This window comes from Ammospiza nelsoni, chromosome 7, assembly GCF_027579445.1.
Source record: "Ammospiza nelsoni isolate bAmmNel1 chromosome 7, bAmmNel1.pri, whole genome shotgun sequence".
Classification (NCBI taxonomy): Eukaryota; Metazoa; Chordata; class Aves; order Passeriformes; family Passerellidae; genus Ammospiza; species Ammospiza nelsoni.
In genome coordinates, this window is record NC_080639.1 from 22,927,327 (window position 1) to 22,945,359 (window position 18,033).

An 18,033-nucleotide genomic window follows, 5' to 3' on the forward strand; every position below is an offset into this window, starting at 1 on the left:
GATAAAAAGGGTTCTAACAATGAGGTGTGAATGTAAAAAAAATTTTCAGACTATTACATGAGATTCAAAGACTTATCCAAGGATGCTGAGTGGCCAAGCGATAAAACAGCAAAAGCAAGTTTTTTGCAGACACAATATTAGAGACTAAATTATCTATTATCAAACAACAAAAAATTTCTTAGCTGTTGCAAAAATATCTTCAATTAGCACAGTTAGAAAAATAAGTCAAAAATGCAATTAAATATTGGTAATTGTAAGGAAGTGAACTAAGGTCAAAAGAAAAAGCCATTCTTTCAGTGCATTGATCCCTAAGTCTGGGAGTAGCTCAGTAGTGTAATCCATTGTCCAAAAGGATTACATTAGAAATAAAAAGTAACTGAGAAGAGTGAGAAGGATGTCCAGAGGTACACAATACAGTTACACAGGCGTTCATCAGCTTGCAGAACAGGTATACAGAGAGCAATTCAGCAGATGCATGAAAAGCTGTAAATATATTAAGACTATATTGAGACTATAAAAAGGGAATAATTATTAGCTGGTTTCTATAGGAACTAGAACCCTCCCAAAGGCATCAAATGTATAGCAAGTAAGGGGAAGTATTTTTCACAAACATATGCTAAAATTATGGAGTTCAATTGTATAGAATGCTTTGAAGATCAAACTACAACCATTTTTTAAAAACACTGAGACAAATTCATAGAAGAAAGGTACACCAAACATTCATTTTGTGGTTTGAGCAAACAACTTCTAGCTCATGAATTTTCTGAAATTCAGATAGCTAGAAACTGAGTAAATTTATTGAGAGAAAAAACACAATGTAGTGACTCTAAATAACACAATGTAGTGACCCTTCGTGTATCCACCACTGGAAAGTATCAAGGTCCAGCAGTGTGCTAGATGGACCTTTGGTGTCATCTAGTACAGCAGCTTTAGATAGGTTTTCCTGAGCCGGGTACTCTCACCTTCATTCATTTAGAATTCAAAATACAATTCCATATTCAATACTAAATGTATAGGACATCCATTTTAAAACATTAAATTATTAATCTGGGTCATCTATTGTTTTACAATTACTGTCTGCCATAGGCATAAAAGAAAGACTATTTCAAAACATGTCAGTATGAAATGATAGATTACAGTGGTAAATATTAATAAATGTTAGGTAGATACAAATTCTGGCAATTTAGACTGACTAAAAAAAAATCTTATCCCAAACTGAACTTCTTATCCCAGAAAGAGAGGATAAGAATATACTTTGAAATATTCTCCAATAAATCATTTCACAATTGATTCACTGTTGAAAACATTTATTTAACAAAGAAATGAGATACAAAAGTTATTAAATAAGTAAAACTGTTTATACAATCATACCTGATCATTTCAAATTTTAAATTATTTTATTTTGTTAAACTTTCTTTAGCATTGTTTTTCCTAAACTGTTTAATATGTTTTCTGTACTTCTGAAGTCCCCACACCTTCATCTGTGAGTTGTATTACACAAAACCTTACAATATTTGTTATTTAGGTTTGTATTTTTAGAAGGGCATTCTGTAAATTTTGCAATTCTTCCTCTATAGTTTCTTTCTATGCACCATGTCATACTCCTCCTCTCAGGTACTGACATTTCTTTCCATTACACAAAGTGTTAATTTTCCACACACTCAGGGTATTCTCCCCTGCCATTCAACACATCAAACCTAACTCAGCCCATCCCATGCAAATGTAAACAATAATTGTATAGGTGCAACTAAAGCTTGAGAGCTGTGTCACTCTTTTTTCTTCGCTTTGCTCCTTTACTTTTCATTTTAAACTTGTTAAAACTGTTTCACCTAATCATCAGTTGTAAGTATTGGAGAGGATTTTAGCAAAAGTGATATACAGCTTATTTCTCTGTCCTAAGAAATTAGCCTCGGTATCTTCCTGTTTAACCTGTAGCAAATAAATGCATATATCAGCAGTACATTTATAAGCACATGGAGTTCCACTAGTATTAGAATCCACAAATATCTATTTCAGGATAACAACTACCAAGTAAAGTGTTAGATATATTCTGGCAGTCTTTTGTAGATAGATAGATTTTTAATTTAGAAAGGATCATCTGTACCTCATAGCTTTTAAAATAGGCTGTAGAATTAATGCTCCTATTCCCATTCTAAGTTCAAAAACTTAGGTCTAATTGGATTATGAAATCTTTTAACATCCCAACTCTAACAAACTTGGAGTTATATTGTATTTGTATATTTACACATTTCATTACGAAGCATTTTAATTTATTAGAAATGGCTACTATCATTCATTGTAAGTGAAAAAAAGCTGATTTTAGTGACCAGACACCAATGTGTAACATTTTCTTCTGTTTCTGTGTACTTACATGTAGGCAGACTTTTTGGGCTCCGGCTACCTGGATTGAGACTTCTGACCTACAGAAAGCAGTCCTTACCCCAGGAAGACCCCGATGCTGTCATAATCGATTCATCCAAGCACAGTGACGACTCAGTGGCAATGAAGCACTTTAAATCACCTACTAAAGAAAGCTGCAGTCCCTCAGAAGTGGATGATACAAAAGCACTGATTCAACACAGTAAATGTTCACCTTTGGTTAATATATCTGGACCTCTTGACCACTCATCACCCAAGCAGCAGTGGGACAGACTTTACCCTGACATGATACAGACAAGCAATCCACTAACCCATTCCAGATCAAAGGAAAGCATTTGCAGTATACGGAGAGCCTCTTCGGTACATGACATAGAAGGCTTTAATGTCCATCCCAAGAACATTTTTAGGGACCGTCATGCAAGTGAAGGTATGGTAGAAAGTCAATCACTATTCTCTGATGTACTAAAAAAGGAATATTTTCAATATCATACTAATAATCATCACTTTGTAAACAAAGCTAAATATAATGACTCCATGGTGCACTGAAAATATTAAGGGCTCAAATATGCCAGGCTTTTGTACACTAAATATTGTTTTCGATTTTCAAGGAGACTAATGGAATCATGGTGTTGATCTTCTCTATAGGGATATAGCAAATATTTGGGCCAGCATTCCTAAAGTTAATATTGGGGTTTGGGGAGAAAAAAAATCAGGTGATCAAATTATAAATGCATGTACTGTTGTCTCCTATACGTACAGATATTAGATTGTCTTTGATTTTATGAAATCCTACTTCAGAGACTGCTAAGTTTATTTCTCTTAAATCTGTAATGTGCAGATTTTACATTCACTGATCCAACACTGAGACATGCTTTTTCTCTCATGCCGAAGAAAGTATCCTCAGCAACTCCATGCTTTGTGTAATGAACAGTGAAATACTTAGTGAAATGGTGAAATGCTTAGTGTAAACTTCATTTAAGGGTGATTTTTTCCTTGTGCTATTATATTAATTTTTCATTGTAGTAGTTCCCAAATGGTCATTCTTCATCCAGTTATACATCTATGAAAAGGTGTAAAAATCAGTTTGACTATTAAGTATCTTTTATTACAGTGTTAGAAAGCTAATGCATAAATTACCACATAATTTTAATACTTGCCAAATGGAGGAGCAAAATTTTCTATCTCCATTTTATGGAAAAGCTTTTTTCAAATGTTAAGTACTAATGAAAATAATTTCTACTATGAGGAGTCAATAATCCAACTGAACTTCTAAGGCCTCTCCTGCGATGTGATCATTTACAGTGCAAATAGGCAAAACACTCTTACTCTGTTTTCACTTTGCATAAACTACAAAATAGTAGAGAACCAGGCCCTAACTTATGTCATACATAGTCATTCTAGAAAAATTCAGCAGAAGAGAGGATGGCTCTCAGAAAGGCATTAGGATTAGTAACCATCCTTGATGCCATCTGCTTACAATCATGTTAGAATTGGACACCTTATGCTGAAAAGATGTTTAAATTTATCCAGCAAGTCCTAATTGCCTAACTCAATAGTGAGCCATAAAACCCTATTATTGCTATAAAATTATCCATGCGAGTTACACAACCAAGATTCAGCTTAAATCGTCTGCTCCAGGCTTGCAGTTTCTGAACAGGGAGAATGCAAAACCCTAAGTACAACAACTAAAAGTAAACTACAGTCCCAAATGGCTCAACTCTTACCAAAGGAAACATACGGTTAACTTATTTTCCCATTCCATTTTTATTATGAGTTTTTCTAAATCATTCAAAAACTACTACTCTATCTGAAAATGCAAGTCAGGATCCAATTTTTTCCTATCCCTTCCAGTTCAAAAAATATTAATTGAATCAGTAAAGCAGAATTCTGAAAGAAGAGAATAACATTACTTAGCTTAATACTAACTACAGTAATTTACCTACAGTCAAATTTTAAGATAATGCAATTGAGAATAGAAATTATTTCATGTGTTAAATTAATTTATGTAGCCTTGTTGTCTATCACTTTAAAATTATCTTCACTGTGCTCATTATATGCCAAGAGATAATTCAGTAAAAATGACAGTTTAGCACTTTAAATTCATTTGAGTGTACTGGATCAAATTCCATTATCAATTTGCCTATATGACAGCAAAAGCAACAGGGCAGGAACTGTGTCCTACACTCACCATCCAAAATGCAGCCAAGCCAGCCTCATCTGAAACACCATCAATCCAGATTCTGCAGGCAGGTGCAAGTTCAGAAATGTTATTGTCTTCAGAAAGTGGACTCAGCAAGATCACTGCAGCCTTCTGAAACAGCAGCAGGCTTTAGAGCCCAGCTTAGCCTAATCTCCAGTACTGCTACAGATGCCTGGCCCAGGAAGGCACTGGGCTGGGAGGAACTAAACAGCTACGGTCCGGAGGGCCCAGGCTGATGTGCTGTGCTGCCCGGTGCTCGGGAAGCTGAGGAGAAGCCTGCGAGGCCGCAGGTCTGGCAAGGCCCAGCGCCATGTCCGATGCCCCCGTGCAGGCCGCGGCCTCTGTCCAGAGCAGCGCTGACCACTCTCCACAGGCTGCTGTGGCACAGCCTCAGCTCAGAGGTGGTCTGTGAGCCCAGCCAAAGGAGGTGAATGTCTGTGTGAGCCCAAAGCACATCTGAGAGCTGGTAACCTGGGCACAGCAGGTGGCACCAGGAGGAAGGTGCCATTCCCTGCCAGACCCGCCTCACACCCTCAGAACCGCAGGGTACAACACAAGAGGACGGTGCCTTGTGGATCACATTATTATCATGTGAACCAGCGTGGCACCTACCTCTGCACCTGTGTGGCTCCTTTAAAATAGTGATAACAGCAGCAATTATAATATTCTCCTGAAAAGGTTTGATCTCACACGAGGATTCAGGGCCAGGTGAGCCTGTCAGGACAGAAAGCTTAGCCAATGTTTCCTCGTGGAAAGGCACCTAAGAGCTGAAGAAAGGCTTAAGGTGTATCTTTCTCCAGCACTTGCTCAGAAGGGCACGGCTTAGGCTGCTGCCATGGCAAAAGCATGTAGGCAGACGTGGGGGGCCTGGGGGTCTGTGCTGGGCCTCCTGTGCAGCCCCCCATGCCATGCACCAACCCTGCACTTCTGCCTCAGCTTCTCTCAGTTATGTGGGACTAATTATTTCTTCCTGGCACTTTTGCCAAGAAATAATTTTTTCTTGCAGCCCACTGCCAGACTTGTGGAGAAAGAATTTTATCATGTTTCTATTAAGGCAAGTTAGATAAAGCCAGTCCTACTGCCTGATGATCTACTCCAGACACTTTGACACATTATCTCAATCATTGGAGTGATTTCACCTTCACTGAAAGTCTTCATAATACGGTCAAGGAGGTGCAACAATATTTCAATTCAAACCATGCACACTTTGAAGCCGTATTTTCTGCTTTTTCTGATGTAGATTTTAGTTGTGTTTTCTTGTCTTTTTCTCCACTTTTAATATGCTGAAAACCAGACAATGGTCGCAATGTCAAAGGTAAAGTATACATCTAGACTGTACCTTCCAGTGTTTCAATCAGCCACACTTTTTGGCATGTTACTTTGCCTGCTGTATGAAATGTTCAAATGCAACACTCTCATGTGACCTAGTGCAAGGTCTACTACATAAATTATATTTGTTAAACACATAGTTACTCATGTAACTCTTGTCTCAAAACACTAACTATAAATCACTGGAAAAAGTGAAGGCCTTTGACAGTTAAACAGCCTTTTGATTTCATTATCTGCTAATTTAAAAAAAGAAAGGGAGGGAGGTAGAACATATCTTAGTTACTTAACTCAGTGCTGTTGTCCTTAAGCAGTCAAAACTTCTGTTGAAGCTGCCAGGAGTTTTACCTGCAAAAGGATGTGCGATTGTATGAGGACATTAGCAAATGATCCATTGTTACAAGGTACTCAGTTTTCAGTTAACTCTCTCAAAAATAAATAACTGATAATCAGGACACTTGTGGAAGTATCTTCACTTATTCCTCTTTTGTCTCTTTAAAACTAGTTTCACGTTCCTGGATGGCAGGGGGTATGGTTTCAAGCTTCCTGTAGCATCAAAATGTGCATGCATGAACTTCATTGCCAATTTCATGTTTAAATAATATTTAGTGCAATTTAAAAACTGTTTCTTTTCACCAGCATTGAGCTATATGTTTTAGAAGCAATTTGAACATAATCTGTAAATTACTTCCTCCATTTCTGAAGATCACTTACTAAAGTGTTCAGTTTAATTGCCATATTTGTTTTTGTGGGAGGACTGGTTTGTGATTTCATGCATGATGCAAAAAGTGTGTGTACCTGGTAAAATCTCTCCAAACTGCATGCAGTGCATGACATAGGTTCTGTAAAACAATTTGTGGACTACAAAATCATTGCATTTGCTTCATGTGTATGTTGGCAAAATCTTGGGGGAAAAGATGCAGTTTCTGTGCTGTTCAGTAATTTTTCTAAATGTATTTACTGCTGGTGAAAGATGATTAATTGGCAGCTCAGGAGAGTGAAATAATTTCTCAATGCATTGTGTAAGCAAGGACAGTGAAATCCTACCATCAAAATGGGGAATTCAAGCTTAACCTGATTCTCCTTTTTGGCTAGGCAGAAGCAAGTCCTTCTCCCGGCTTATTCAGTTCTCTGCCTGTCTGTTGAAACTGTCAATCAGGGTGCCAATTAGTATCAATTGTGATTGTGATTTGTTATGGCCCCCTTTTCCTGTGCCCTGCTATGACAGTATAGCAATGGTCCACTGGCTATCAAGTATCAGCTCAATTTCTGCCAGCCTGGGCTCTACTTAAGCTAATACTGTCTTTCAATCAATTACCATTGCCAATGAGGTGCATTATGCTTTTCACCACTTTCTAGAGCAAAAGATGGTGGGGGAAAAGAAGCAAGGTTCTATTCTCTTGTGCAATGAGCTTAAGCCTAATATCATGCTCTAGAGCATGAGTATTAGGTAACAAAAGAGAGAATAATCCCCTTTGGAATGGAAGTGATAAAAGATGTAAATCCCAGAAACCAAAAGTTCAATGCAATTTAAGTATCTACAAAGTTACTAATAAAACAAAATCTTGCCTACTATCTAATCACAGATTTGCCTAAGCTATTTTAGTTTCCTCTTACATTTGAATTCCTAAGGTATGAAGAATCCTGTTAGTCTGACGAACTGATTCAAGGTTTTAACTTGAAATCCTGCTTACATCTAAACTGATTCAATACTCAGAAACTGTTGCTCAAGCTAACAGGGAAGCAGGGCTGGAAAACTGCAGTCTGACCACATGTCCATTAGCACACACCAGCCAGATTAGTCACTTCACTAATTATTGAGGAGATTGCGTGCCCTGATATATTTTAAGCACTAATTTTTAGTAGACTCATATAGATGATGTGATAGATTCAGGTCCCACCTGGACAAAAAGGCGTTTAAATATAGTATCACAGTCCCTTGGTGGTGCCCTCAGTAGCAGGCTTTTTTACCATTCCTTGCAGGTGAAAGGTAGTGCTTTCTTCCCTTTCCTGTGAATCTGTTCCACAAAAAAATATACTAGGAGAAAAAGAAGGACTGTTTTGCAGTTTAATGGTTAGAGAACTCAGGCACAAACTCTTTTTTGTACCTAAAATTTTAGTCTAGAGCATCATGCCCTCCCTTGTCATCTTAAATTCCCTTCTGCACAGTGGCAAAATTTGAAATGGAGTAATAGAGATTTTCTATCTGTGGTCCAGATTAGCATGCAATTATTATGAGTTTAGGAGAAAGAAAACATGTATAGATCCTTATAAGCTTCAAAAGAAAATGAAATGTCTTCTTCTTCAACAAGCATTTGAAGCCAGGTGTGATGGAAAATCAGCCCTCACTTAAAGAATTTTGAAAAGAAAAATTCAACACAGCATAAAGCATTTCACCACAGCCATCGCCAAGCAATTGGTTGCTTTGAATTTCATTCATTCTCACATTGCAAATAAAATCAACTCTTCCACTGTTGACTTTGCAATTTACCCCATAGGCCTAATCCAACCCATTGACTGTCCCTGAATCAACATGCACGTTCTTGTTTTCCTCACAGGAAGACAAAAGAAAACCTCAAAAAGAAGAAAAAGAGAAAAGCATCACACTCTTGCCTTTAAAAGAATTAAGGCAACCTTAAATAAAATTCTCAGGCGGATCTAAGAAATACCCTTCAATCTCATACTTTATGTACATTACTACCAACTGCAAGACCTGGATTTTTTTCTTAAATACCTAAGAAGATTTAGTTCTCACTGTCTAAACATCATTATAGTACTTTTTCCAATATTATTCATTGCAAGGAAAAGCAACTTTTCCTTGCAATGAATACTTTTGTCTTCCCAATGACCTTATGATGACAGTACAAAACAAGTATTCTGATCATTTATATTGCTTTCTTGATCAAACAAGTCTCTGTGTAATGAAAAGAATAATTATAAAGAATATGTACCTCATGAAGTATGTAAATTCTATATATTTTTAATGATACACTAAAATAGTATAAGAAGGTTATATATACTCTGTTGATACTCTACCTATACTTATATAGGTTATAAAGGTATATACAGCATCCCTATAGTTTCCTATATTTTATTAGCAGTGACAATTGAAGAAACATATTTTGAGAGTCTACTCAATTTTCCAGTTTCTTTGAACTATCATGTGAGTGTGAGCAAGGTAGAGATGTGATAATAGAGCCTTTGCTAATTCCAGGCACTCTTACATAATCATGTGCCCTATTTCCGCTCTCACAAACAAATGAGCATATAGTCTTTATATTCAGCCAGAACTACAATAAGAGCTCACCAGAATTCCTAGTAAAATGAAAATAATTAAGGATAGATGCATTATGCAATTTGGAATCCATCAACTTTCTAAAAAATATAGAGGGTTATATGTAAAGAAAATGTCATATTCATAGCCAATATTAGATTTCAATCTTATTAGTAAAAGAGTTATTTTTAAAATGTAAATATTTTTTATTATTAACAACTAGTATACAGAAAAATAGTTTTTAATCACCCTTTTAACATATCCCACCTAAATATTAATGATAATTTATTTCCTTTAATTTCCCAGATACTAAATATATGTTCTGATTTTTCAGGGCCTTTTAATCATATCAAGTCAAGTCTGTTGGGATCCACATCGGATTCAAATCTCAACAAATATAGTACAATCAACAAAATTCCTCAACTCACACTGAACTTTTCAGATATCAAAAGTGAAAAAAAATCTTCATCTCCTCCTTCTTCAGAGAAAGCAATTATTGCACCTAAGGTGAAAGACCGAACGCACAATGTAACAGAGAAAGTTACACAGGTAAGGTAATACATGTTATTTTAGCTCATTTTCTTTTTTTTTTTTCCACTGTATTCGATAGATTCTTACTCTTTTAATGAGTGGCTTGGCTATCTCCAGAATAATTTGAAGGCTTTAAAACAGTATGTAATTTACCTTCCATTCAGTTGTTTATGAGGTAGTCTACAACATCAGATGATACTGCTAACAAACAAAACTCTTCTGCTCCCTATTTTTTAATGGAAAAGAAATCTAGTATGCACCACGTGTCCCAAATAAGACCATTAATTTCAGTGATTCCTGTCATTCATAAATGTTAGCTTCATTCTTCATAATTTTTTCTCAACATTATGAATTGCTGATTAGTTAGGGTACAACATGATAACAAATGGTAAGTGATTGTGCCACTGTATCATAATTATATCTCATAATTTCTGTTCAAGTTCTTTGGCTTTTCATAATGCTCTTTCTTATTGGTATATTTTTCCATATCTGTGCTTCCATAAGGCTGTCAAAATGAAAAGCACATACCTTTGGACTGGATGTACAATATATCTTGTGAAGAAGGCCTATAATTGAAGCAAAATTTAAAATAATTTTTAATAGCTGTTTCTTCACTCTAGAACAGATGCAGTGCCCTCTGAAGTCAAAGGAAATTTTCAGCTAATTTCAATATTATTTCATTTGTGTTACAATCTTATATGGAGAGTGACAGGGACAGGTGAGGAATGTGGAACATACTGAAAAAAATACCAAGAGATGACAGTATTCCAAATAACATTTATAAGGTTAGCAAGCAGAGGGTTGGCCCTTAAATGCCTAGACAGACTGAAAGAGGTAAAAAGTGCTTTGCAGTAGAAGGCAGATAGATATTCCATAAGGAAGATCTTGCCAAGAGTATATTTGGACTTCGAATCATAGAAAGACAGAATTTAAGACCAGCATGTCCAGCCATTAACCCAGCATGGACAAGTCCACGACTAAATCATGTCCCCAAGTGCTGACCAGACTGCAGCTTCCCTACATTGGTGCTTTGCCAGACAGGGTCCATGTTCCTACTCCCTTTGACAGATATAAAAAGGGATGTATTGTACACCCTCCTAAAGAAATAGATATAAAAGTTCTATCATTTCTATTTTGAGATCAGTTAGTGCCTAAAAAGTAATTGGATTTTTATCTTTCATATATTTTGTCTTTAATAGCTAGCTTGAATCCGCAACCATTGTCCTTTCTTCTGTGGTCAGTTTTGAAAGATATAATCTCTTCTGGATCCATTTTGATATGTTTTAAATTATTCATAGTAGTTATATATAGAAATCTTTTCATAGATAATACGGCAAAAAGTCAAGTTACATAAAAAAGACTAATTTTTATAAGTTATATAAGTATGAGACAAGGTAGGTTTTTCAGGGGTGTTTTTTTCTTTGTTTTTTGGGTTTTGTTTTTTTTTGGTTTTTGTTTTTTGAATTCTGACTGGCTAATTAGTGCCAGAGTGCTGAGCTTCTACGTTCTACTGATGCTGTTGAGGGCAGAAGGGAGGGCAGAAGGTTTTTTTTTAAATCTATGTTTATTCTCCAAATAATTTAGATTTTATAAAAATCCAATGGAAATGGCACGGATCAGCTAATCTATCAATTAAAATTGATACCTACTAAATTCAAAATTAAATTTGAAATGCTCTATAAAATCTTTACACTTCAAAAAAGCCTTCCAATTTAATTTGACATTGGTTTATGTCCTTTTCTAGAACAATCTCAACCACTGTGCAGAGCACAATTTGCATACCAAACTTTGATGCCATATCATTCATTATAATTGGAAATAGTTCCCTGCAGCTGCTGCTTTTTCTGTTATTACATTCACTTATCAATATTTTTAGTTGCTGCTGCATTCTAAACGCTAGAATTAGGTACAGGTAGAAGCTCTTAGGAGATATAAATAAATGTAGGTCTATAGTATTACAGTGGTCAAGGATCTAGTTAACTAGAGATTCATTAATTAGATTAGAAATAGACATTTAGAAGATTTAAGTGGCTAGATTTAGTCCTGTTTATGTTTCTATTCCCAGTGATTTTAATATATTTTGTTAGAGTCAGCTCTTTGAAGCTTCTGCTTCATGTCTGAATATAAATTTATTTGTAAATCTGTTCTTGGGCCATAGATCCATCAGGAATCTATCTGCAGAACAGCGCAAAAGTGGGCTTGGAAGATTTGAGCAGAGTGTTGAGAATATAATATGGTGGAAATGTTAGGAAATGTTAAAGGAGGTAGTAAAAATATGCTCATGCTGGCACAGTCTCTGATAAGGAAATCTGCCCAACAGCATCAAAAATACACGGAGGGCAATATGATCTATTTAATCTATGGGGCAATATCAGTAAAAGAGAAAATGAGTACAAAACAGCCATAGTAAGTTCAAAGGTCACCCTTAATCAGAGTTGTGACATTTTGAAACAGTCTTCTAATGAAAGAAGTTAGGGCAGCAATTCTAAGTGTTGCTAGAAAGACCCTGAGGATGTAGGGAAGGGGTACATAAGATGCTGCATTTTCTGGGATTGCAGGACTTGATGACATGAAAGGTCACATATTGTACCATTCAAATATACATCCATCCATCTCTCCCTTTGTAGTCATATTTTCTATCTTTCTCCCTTTCCTAAGTTTTGCTGAGAAATGTGATCCTGATGTTAAAATCTGACAATTCAACTACTGTGGCTCCTCATGGTGGAATGCAAAATATACCAGTGAGCATTTCTGTTGGACATGCAGCCTGGATTCTCTCTCATTCTCTCTCAACAGTAATAAATCAAGTATCAGCATCACAGAATGCAACAAGTTCTTTCCAAAGACAACAGCTGTATAACTTTAATATCCGCAAGCTGGGGATGTAATTTGGGTCTTTAAGAGAGTGAAAAAGGAAAGGATGGCACATAGCCACCTTCAGAGGGAAGAGGAAGAATAATGAATAAAGTAAACAAGAGAGTCATTGGCCACTGTGTTTAGAGGAAGTGCTGCACTTTGAGAAAACATTTAAAGAGGAGTCAGATACTTTAGTAAAAAGATTTTGGTGGAATAAATTAGAAATAGAAAGTAGAATAAAATTTAGAAAAATTATTTTAGAAGAAATAAGAGATGCTGTGGGACAGTAGTTTATACTTTGAAAGAAAAACCTAGGTTATGCATTCTACGGCAAGAAACCTTCCAATACTGTTTTTCTACTTAACAGGAGGGTTTGGGACATTATTGAGAGATGAAAATTGCCTTAAGATATAGCTTGCAGTGAAGTGCTGCACATGTGATGGTCCTGAATAAGTAAATTCCCTGATTGCTTTGCCTGGATTTTCACCTGGGGCTTCACTGATCATAACTCCTTGTGTAATGCCAAGAAGCATAACATCTTCTGGACACTTTCTGCATAACTGACTTTTAGTCAAAGAATTAATCCAGGTGTAGCTGCCAGATAACCCTGATTGATAAATTTGCATTGTTATATCCTAGTGCAGACTTTTGTGACTAAATTATATTTACATTTCCATTCCACTTAAGAAAAGATTGATTTTTAAAATGTTTTTCCTTATAATTTCCAGGGGTGTTAATGTCACTCTCTTCTAGAAGAATCTCAACTTCCTTTTTTCCATTATTTCTTTTTTAGAGTTTGTTCAGGAGGACAGTGGAATTTCTGCACTCTTTTGTACTGACAGGTTCAGTTGGGGTCCTGACACTGATGGTTAGAAAGAGACAAGTCTTCCTAGAGGCACAAAAGTAGACTTTTATTAAAGAAAGCAGTAGGGCAAAAGTCTGACATCTGTCCCTTAACATTTTTTATGAATTCATAAAGGGGACTTCTGGCCTTAAAATTTCAAGGTACAAAGACACAACAGGAACTGATTTTATCTTTTGCTTAAATACTGATTTATTTTAAAGCTTTTTAGACATCCAGTTTCCACTGATGTACAGCTGCAAAGCTGTGAACTCCATTGTAAACAGACTCATGAAGACTAGAACAGTCAGTGTCTGTGCCTTATTTTTAAAGAAAAGAGAGAATTCCTGAATTCCCATAACTTAATACTGTCTACAAATAATTGTCCCAGTTAATAAACTGCAAATTACTGGTCTCTTTATTGTGTTGTTTAAGAAAAACTGGTTTTTGTTGCTTTGGTCACTAGTGTCCAGAGAACATTTATCTCCTTGCAATTCATCAGTCTGAAGGAATACAGAATGTGGTTGAAAGGCCCAATATATATCTGTTGTTCATTATTTATCTCAATAAATGACTTACAGGAAAGTAAAACTCTGTAATATTTTAACTTCTTGTAATAATAGATTTCAGAACAGTTTCATTATCCACCCACCTCTAGAAAACATATATATACCCAAACTGGTCATATGGCTTATGAAATGATAAATATATACCTTGACAGGCTACACAGAATATTGTGATCTGATTTGCAGACATGCTGAACACCCACAAATCTTCTGAAAATAGAGCTGCTGGTGAGGGGGGGTGGGGGGAGGCTGGGGACCATGTATGAAGTGATAGACCTTGTAGTTTCACTGCATGTTTTTGTAATCTGGCCAGACTCTATTTTGTTCCCCAAAAGATTAAGAAATAAGTAACAATATCCTCCCAAGGCCAATAAAGCTGCTGATATAAAAAGAACTATTATATGATCATGACTTCAAACTGACCTTCAGGTTTTCAGGCTAAAAGAAGACTACCAGCATCTAGGACAGAGGGGGGCAATATAAAACCTAAAAATAAACCAAATTATTGATCTATACGTTTTCAGCAGTCTGATTCAGCTGACGCACTGTGCTGTTTACATCCTGCAATAACTCACATACACACAACATTTCAAGGCTGTTCATTTTGCATTCTGCATAATGCAGAAAACTGAATAAAGGGGAAACAATTTTGATGCCTTCCAGTTACACAGCAAGAGATACATATAATTGTGAAATTAGGGGGTAAGCAGGACCAACATTTCCTAATGTATGGAAAGTTGAAATTTACTCTGAAATGAGATGCTTCTTTTTCCTGTTACTTGTGAATTGACACATCTTATACAGGAGTTTTCCCTTTCTTTACAGTAATAGTTAGCACCCTCATGCAATAAATTTTCATCTTTTATTGTCATTACATAATTAGGCTTTGTAATTACTATAGATGTAATTATAGAAATAGTATAAATGTGAGTAATTTCATTGTAATTTAGCAAGTGTGACACACTGTGAAACCAAGAAAAGCAGATGCCATGGTTAAAACCAGTAAAAATACCTCAGTCCCACTGTGGCTATTTAAACTTGTGCCAAGGTGTCACCACAACTGTAAAGTAGTATCTTTTTCACCAGAGCAAACAGGTATTCCAGGTGTGTGGAAGCAGAAATTAAAGCCCACTGTTTTGATCAGTTTCAGAAGAAAGCATAGTATCTTCATTACAATTATTTGCTGTTGCATCAAGTAATAAAAATAAGATTCACAACAATTGTGAAAGATAAAATATTCCTTCCTTACAGTAGAGCCTCTTCTTTTTGTGACAGCTGAATAGGTTTAGGCATCTGAACTGCTGCAGTGTTTCACAACATATGGTAGAAATGGAGCAGTCGGAAAGCCCAGATGCTTTGCAGCATGTAACCTGGATGCATCCTTAATTAGTCCATGTCCTTCCCCCAAGATCTGCTCTTCTATTACCTGATCTTGCTGAGTTGGGAAAAAGTATCCTCTATCTTCTATGAATTACAGCTTTGAGTAATCAAAGCTTTGTGTGATCTCTGTGTTTACTGTCGTGATGCTAACATGGAATAAAGCATATGACCTTTGTTAATATTAGCTCATTTGCCAAAGCAACATTCCTCTTCTAATGCTAAGGACTAGGAGAAAATAGACTTTCAGAGAGCATTGTAATTTGTTCTGATAATAAGGAGTTGAGTGCAAGAACTAATACTCTACAAAGCAAGCAAAGCTTATAGAAATGAAGGTGTTGGCAGCATTTAGGCAAGCCTCATTTCTCTGGTCTAGAGCTATAAACACCCAAACTCCCACTTCATGAGGATTGACCTTGGAAGTTTCTAAACTTGGTAGGTTGCTCTGCTGAAACCAACAGTTTTGACACTCACCAGAACAGTCTCACCATGAACAGCAAGTCAAGCCCCACTAAAATCCAAAGCGCTGTGAGATCCTCTGATGCACTTGGCATGGGCAGTCTGGAATAATAGCTTTCACATATGCAGTTAGAGTTGCCTTAAAACAGCTGTGAAAGTCATAGTCCATCTTTCACTTAACCTTAGAACTGTACAAAAATGTAGTGTGGAAGAGACCTCTAGAGGCCATCTAACCCAGCCTCCTATGCAAAACAGCACAACTGCAAGGTTAGATCAGTGTCCAGTAGTTACCGTGTTAACCCAGGACAGTTTCTATCTTTAGGAGAGCATAAGTATATAATTTCCCAGAGATAGACAGCAATAGCAGCTGACATGGGGAAAGAGGAAGGGAAGAGGGCAGAATGCTGTGGATCTCATGGGTCACAAAAAGCTGCTATTTTTCAAGAACACCGCTGGTGTAGCTAACATTCAGGACAACCTCTTAGAAAGAGGCAATCCTGGATTGTAGTTCCAGAGTAATTTGACTGTTACTTATCTTACATAAATGACCATCTGTTAAAAAAGGCACAAAAACAACCCTGGGCACCACGGATTCAGACTCAGGACTCCCTCCCTCTCTAAGTGCCCTTACCCTCAAATGGTCTGGATTCTGAACTCTGCTCTAGTGCCAGGCAACTCACATGTACATACTGTAGGACCAATGTTGGATCTAGTCACAAAATGCTATAACCTGGACAGGCAATGTTTAGCATTTACCTGAAATTTTATAGTGTCACCTTTTAAAAGTGTTTTCCTCAGGAAAAAAAAAGGCAAGTGTGATCAGCTAACAATTTAAATTCTTTTCTCTTTTCATGTAATACTAGCTAGTGTACAAACTGAAGTTTTTGTGGGTAATCTAATGATTAGTTTTTTCAAGGAAATTTTTACTCTCCCACACATCACTAATGAAAGAAATTGATGAATAAACTAAATTTTAAAAAGAAAGTTCCTGCAATTTGCAGGTGTTATGATGATTATTATAAAGCAGTTATGTTCTAACATTAATTATAAATGAGATCCTTAAGCATATTAACAAGAAATAGCAATGAGGTTATTATTTTTTTGTCTAGGGCAGAGGGGAGGAAAAAAGCATGTGGATTAGTTGTTTTTGATGTAGTGGCAACTGAGGAAAATGTTTTCTAGTTAGGGCCTGATAAGGTTTAGCATTTTTTCAAAGTAGTAGAAATAGTAAGAAAAAGCAAAGACCATTAACCCCAGTCAGCACAGTGTGTTGTTTGATGAATTCTGAATGCCCTCAAAATTAATAAGCTGAATGAGAAGGTCATTTTTCTCATCTATTCCCTGTCATGTGTTAGAACTTGGATAATGCTTTCAGCTTGTAACTGGTAACAGAATCAATAGAGAAGGGCAAACCCAGAATAGTTCAGAGTTATTGCTTTTCAAAAAAAAAAAAAAAAAAAAAAAAAGAGGGAGTAAAAAGGATAAACACTCCTTAAATTATATTTATGGATGATGTTGGTGTTACTGAGCATAAAGTCAATAAGCGTAGCACAAGGAAAATCTCTAGGAAGTATTTATTAAAAGTGGCTAGTTCAAGCCATCTGTTATGAACCAGTTTAAACACAGAAGAGTGGGGGAAATGAAGTGTCTGTGAATAACACAGATCAGACCCAGAGAGGTTTGAAATATACCCAAAAAACATGATTAAAACCAAATAAGGTTAGATGTTGGCACCAAAAAAATGCCATATTTCATTTAATAGTAAAAGAGGCAAAAGGGGAGAGAGAGGGAGAGAAGAGAGAAGGAAAGAGAGAAAGAGTTGTGCATGGGGAGTGGGGGGACAGGGAGAGAGTGAAACATATCACCCTTCCTGGGGTCCCAACTGTGTCTCATTGTTCCCCTCCATCTGGTCTTCTTGGCAGTGAGAGTCTCCCCTCTCCGTGCCCTGCAGCACTGCACCAAAAAGTACAGAATGCAGAGGATTGATGTATGTTAGACCAGGTGGGAACGCCCAAGGGGACCAGTTTGACACAGTCCCTTGCAGCACTTTGGATATGTTGTATCATGTTGCAGTGCTCTGATGCAGTCTGGGGACCTCTTTGGAGGAGGCTTCGATGGGCCATGACACCCTTCTGCTGTCCTTCCCTGGGTGAAGCGGCCCCACATCTGAGCTCTGCACAGGGGAGGATGGGTGTTCACCGCCTCTGACCAGAGGCTTTTTCAC

The 18,033-nt window shown here is 36.6% G+C and overlaps 1 protein-coding gene across 2 annotated transcripts in view; it reads left to right on the plus strand.

The window, feature by feature from the left end:
* KCNH7 (potassium voltage-gated channel subfamily H member 7) overlaps positions 1-18,033 on the plus strand; it is a 205,035-nt gene that overhangs the window by 137,860 nt on the left and 49,142 nt on the right. Inside the window, exons 4-6 of one of the 2 annotated variants that reach the window (XM_059475767.1) lie at positions 2,382-2,806; positions 5,874-5,894; positions 9,514-9,728. In XM_059475767.1, the coding sequence (XP_059331750.1) occupies positions 2,382-2,806; positions 5,874-5,894; positions 9,514-9,728 (661 nt within the window). The remainder of the gene's footprint in view (positions 1-2,381; positions 2,807-5,873; positions 5,895-9,513; positions 9,729-18,033) is intronic. The other variant, XM_059475768.1, reaches the window with a different exon arrangement.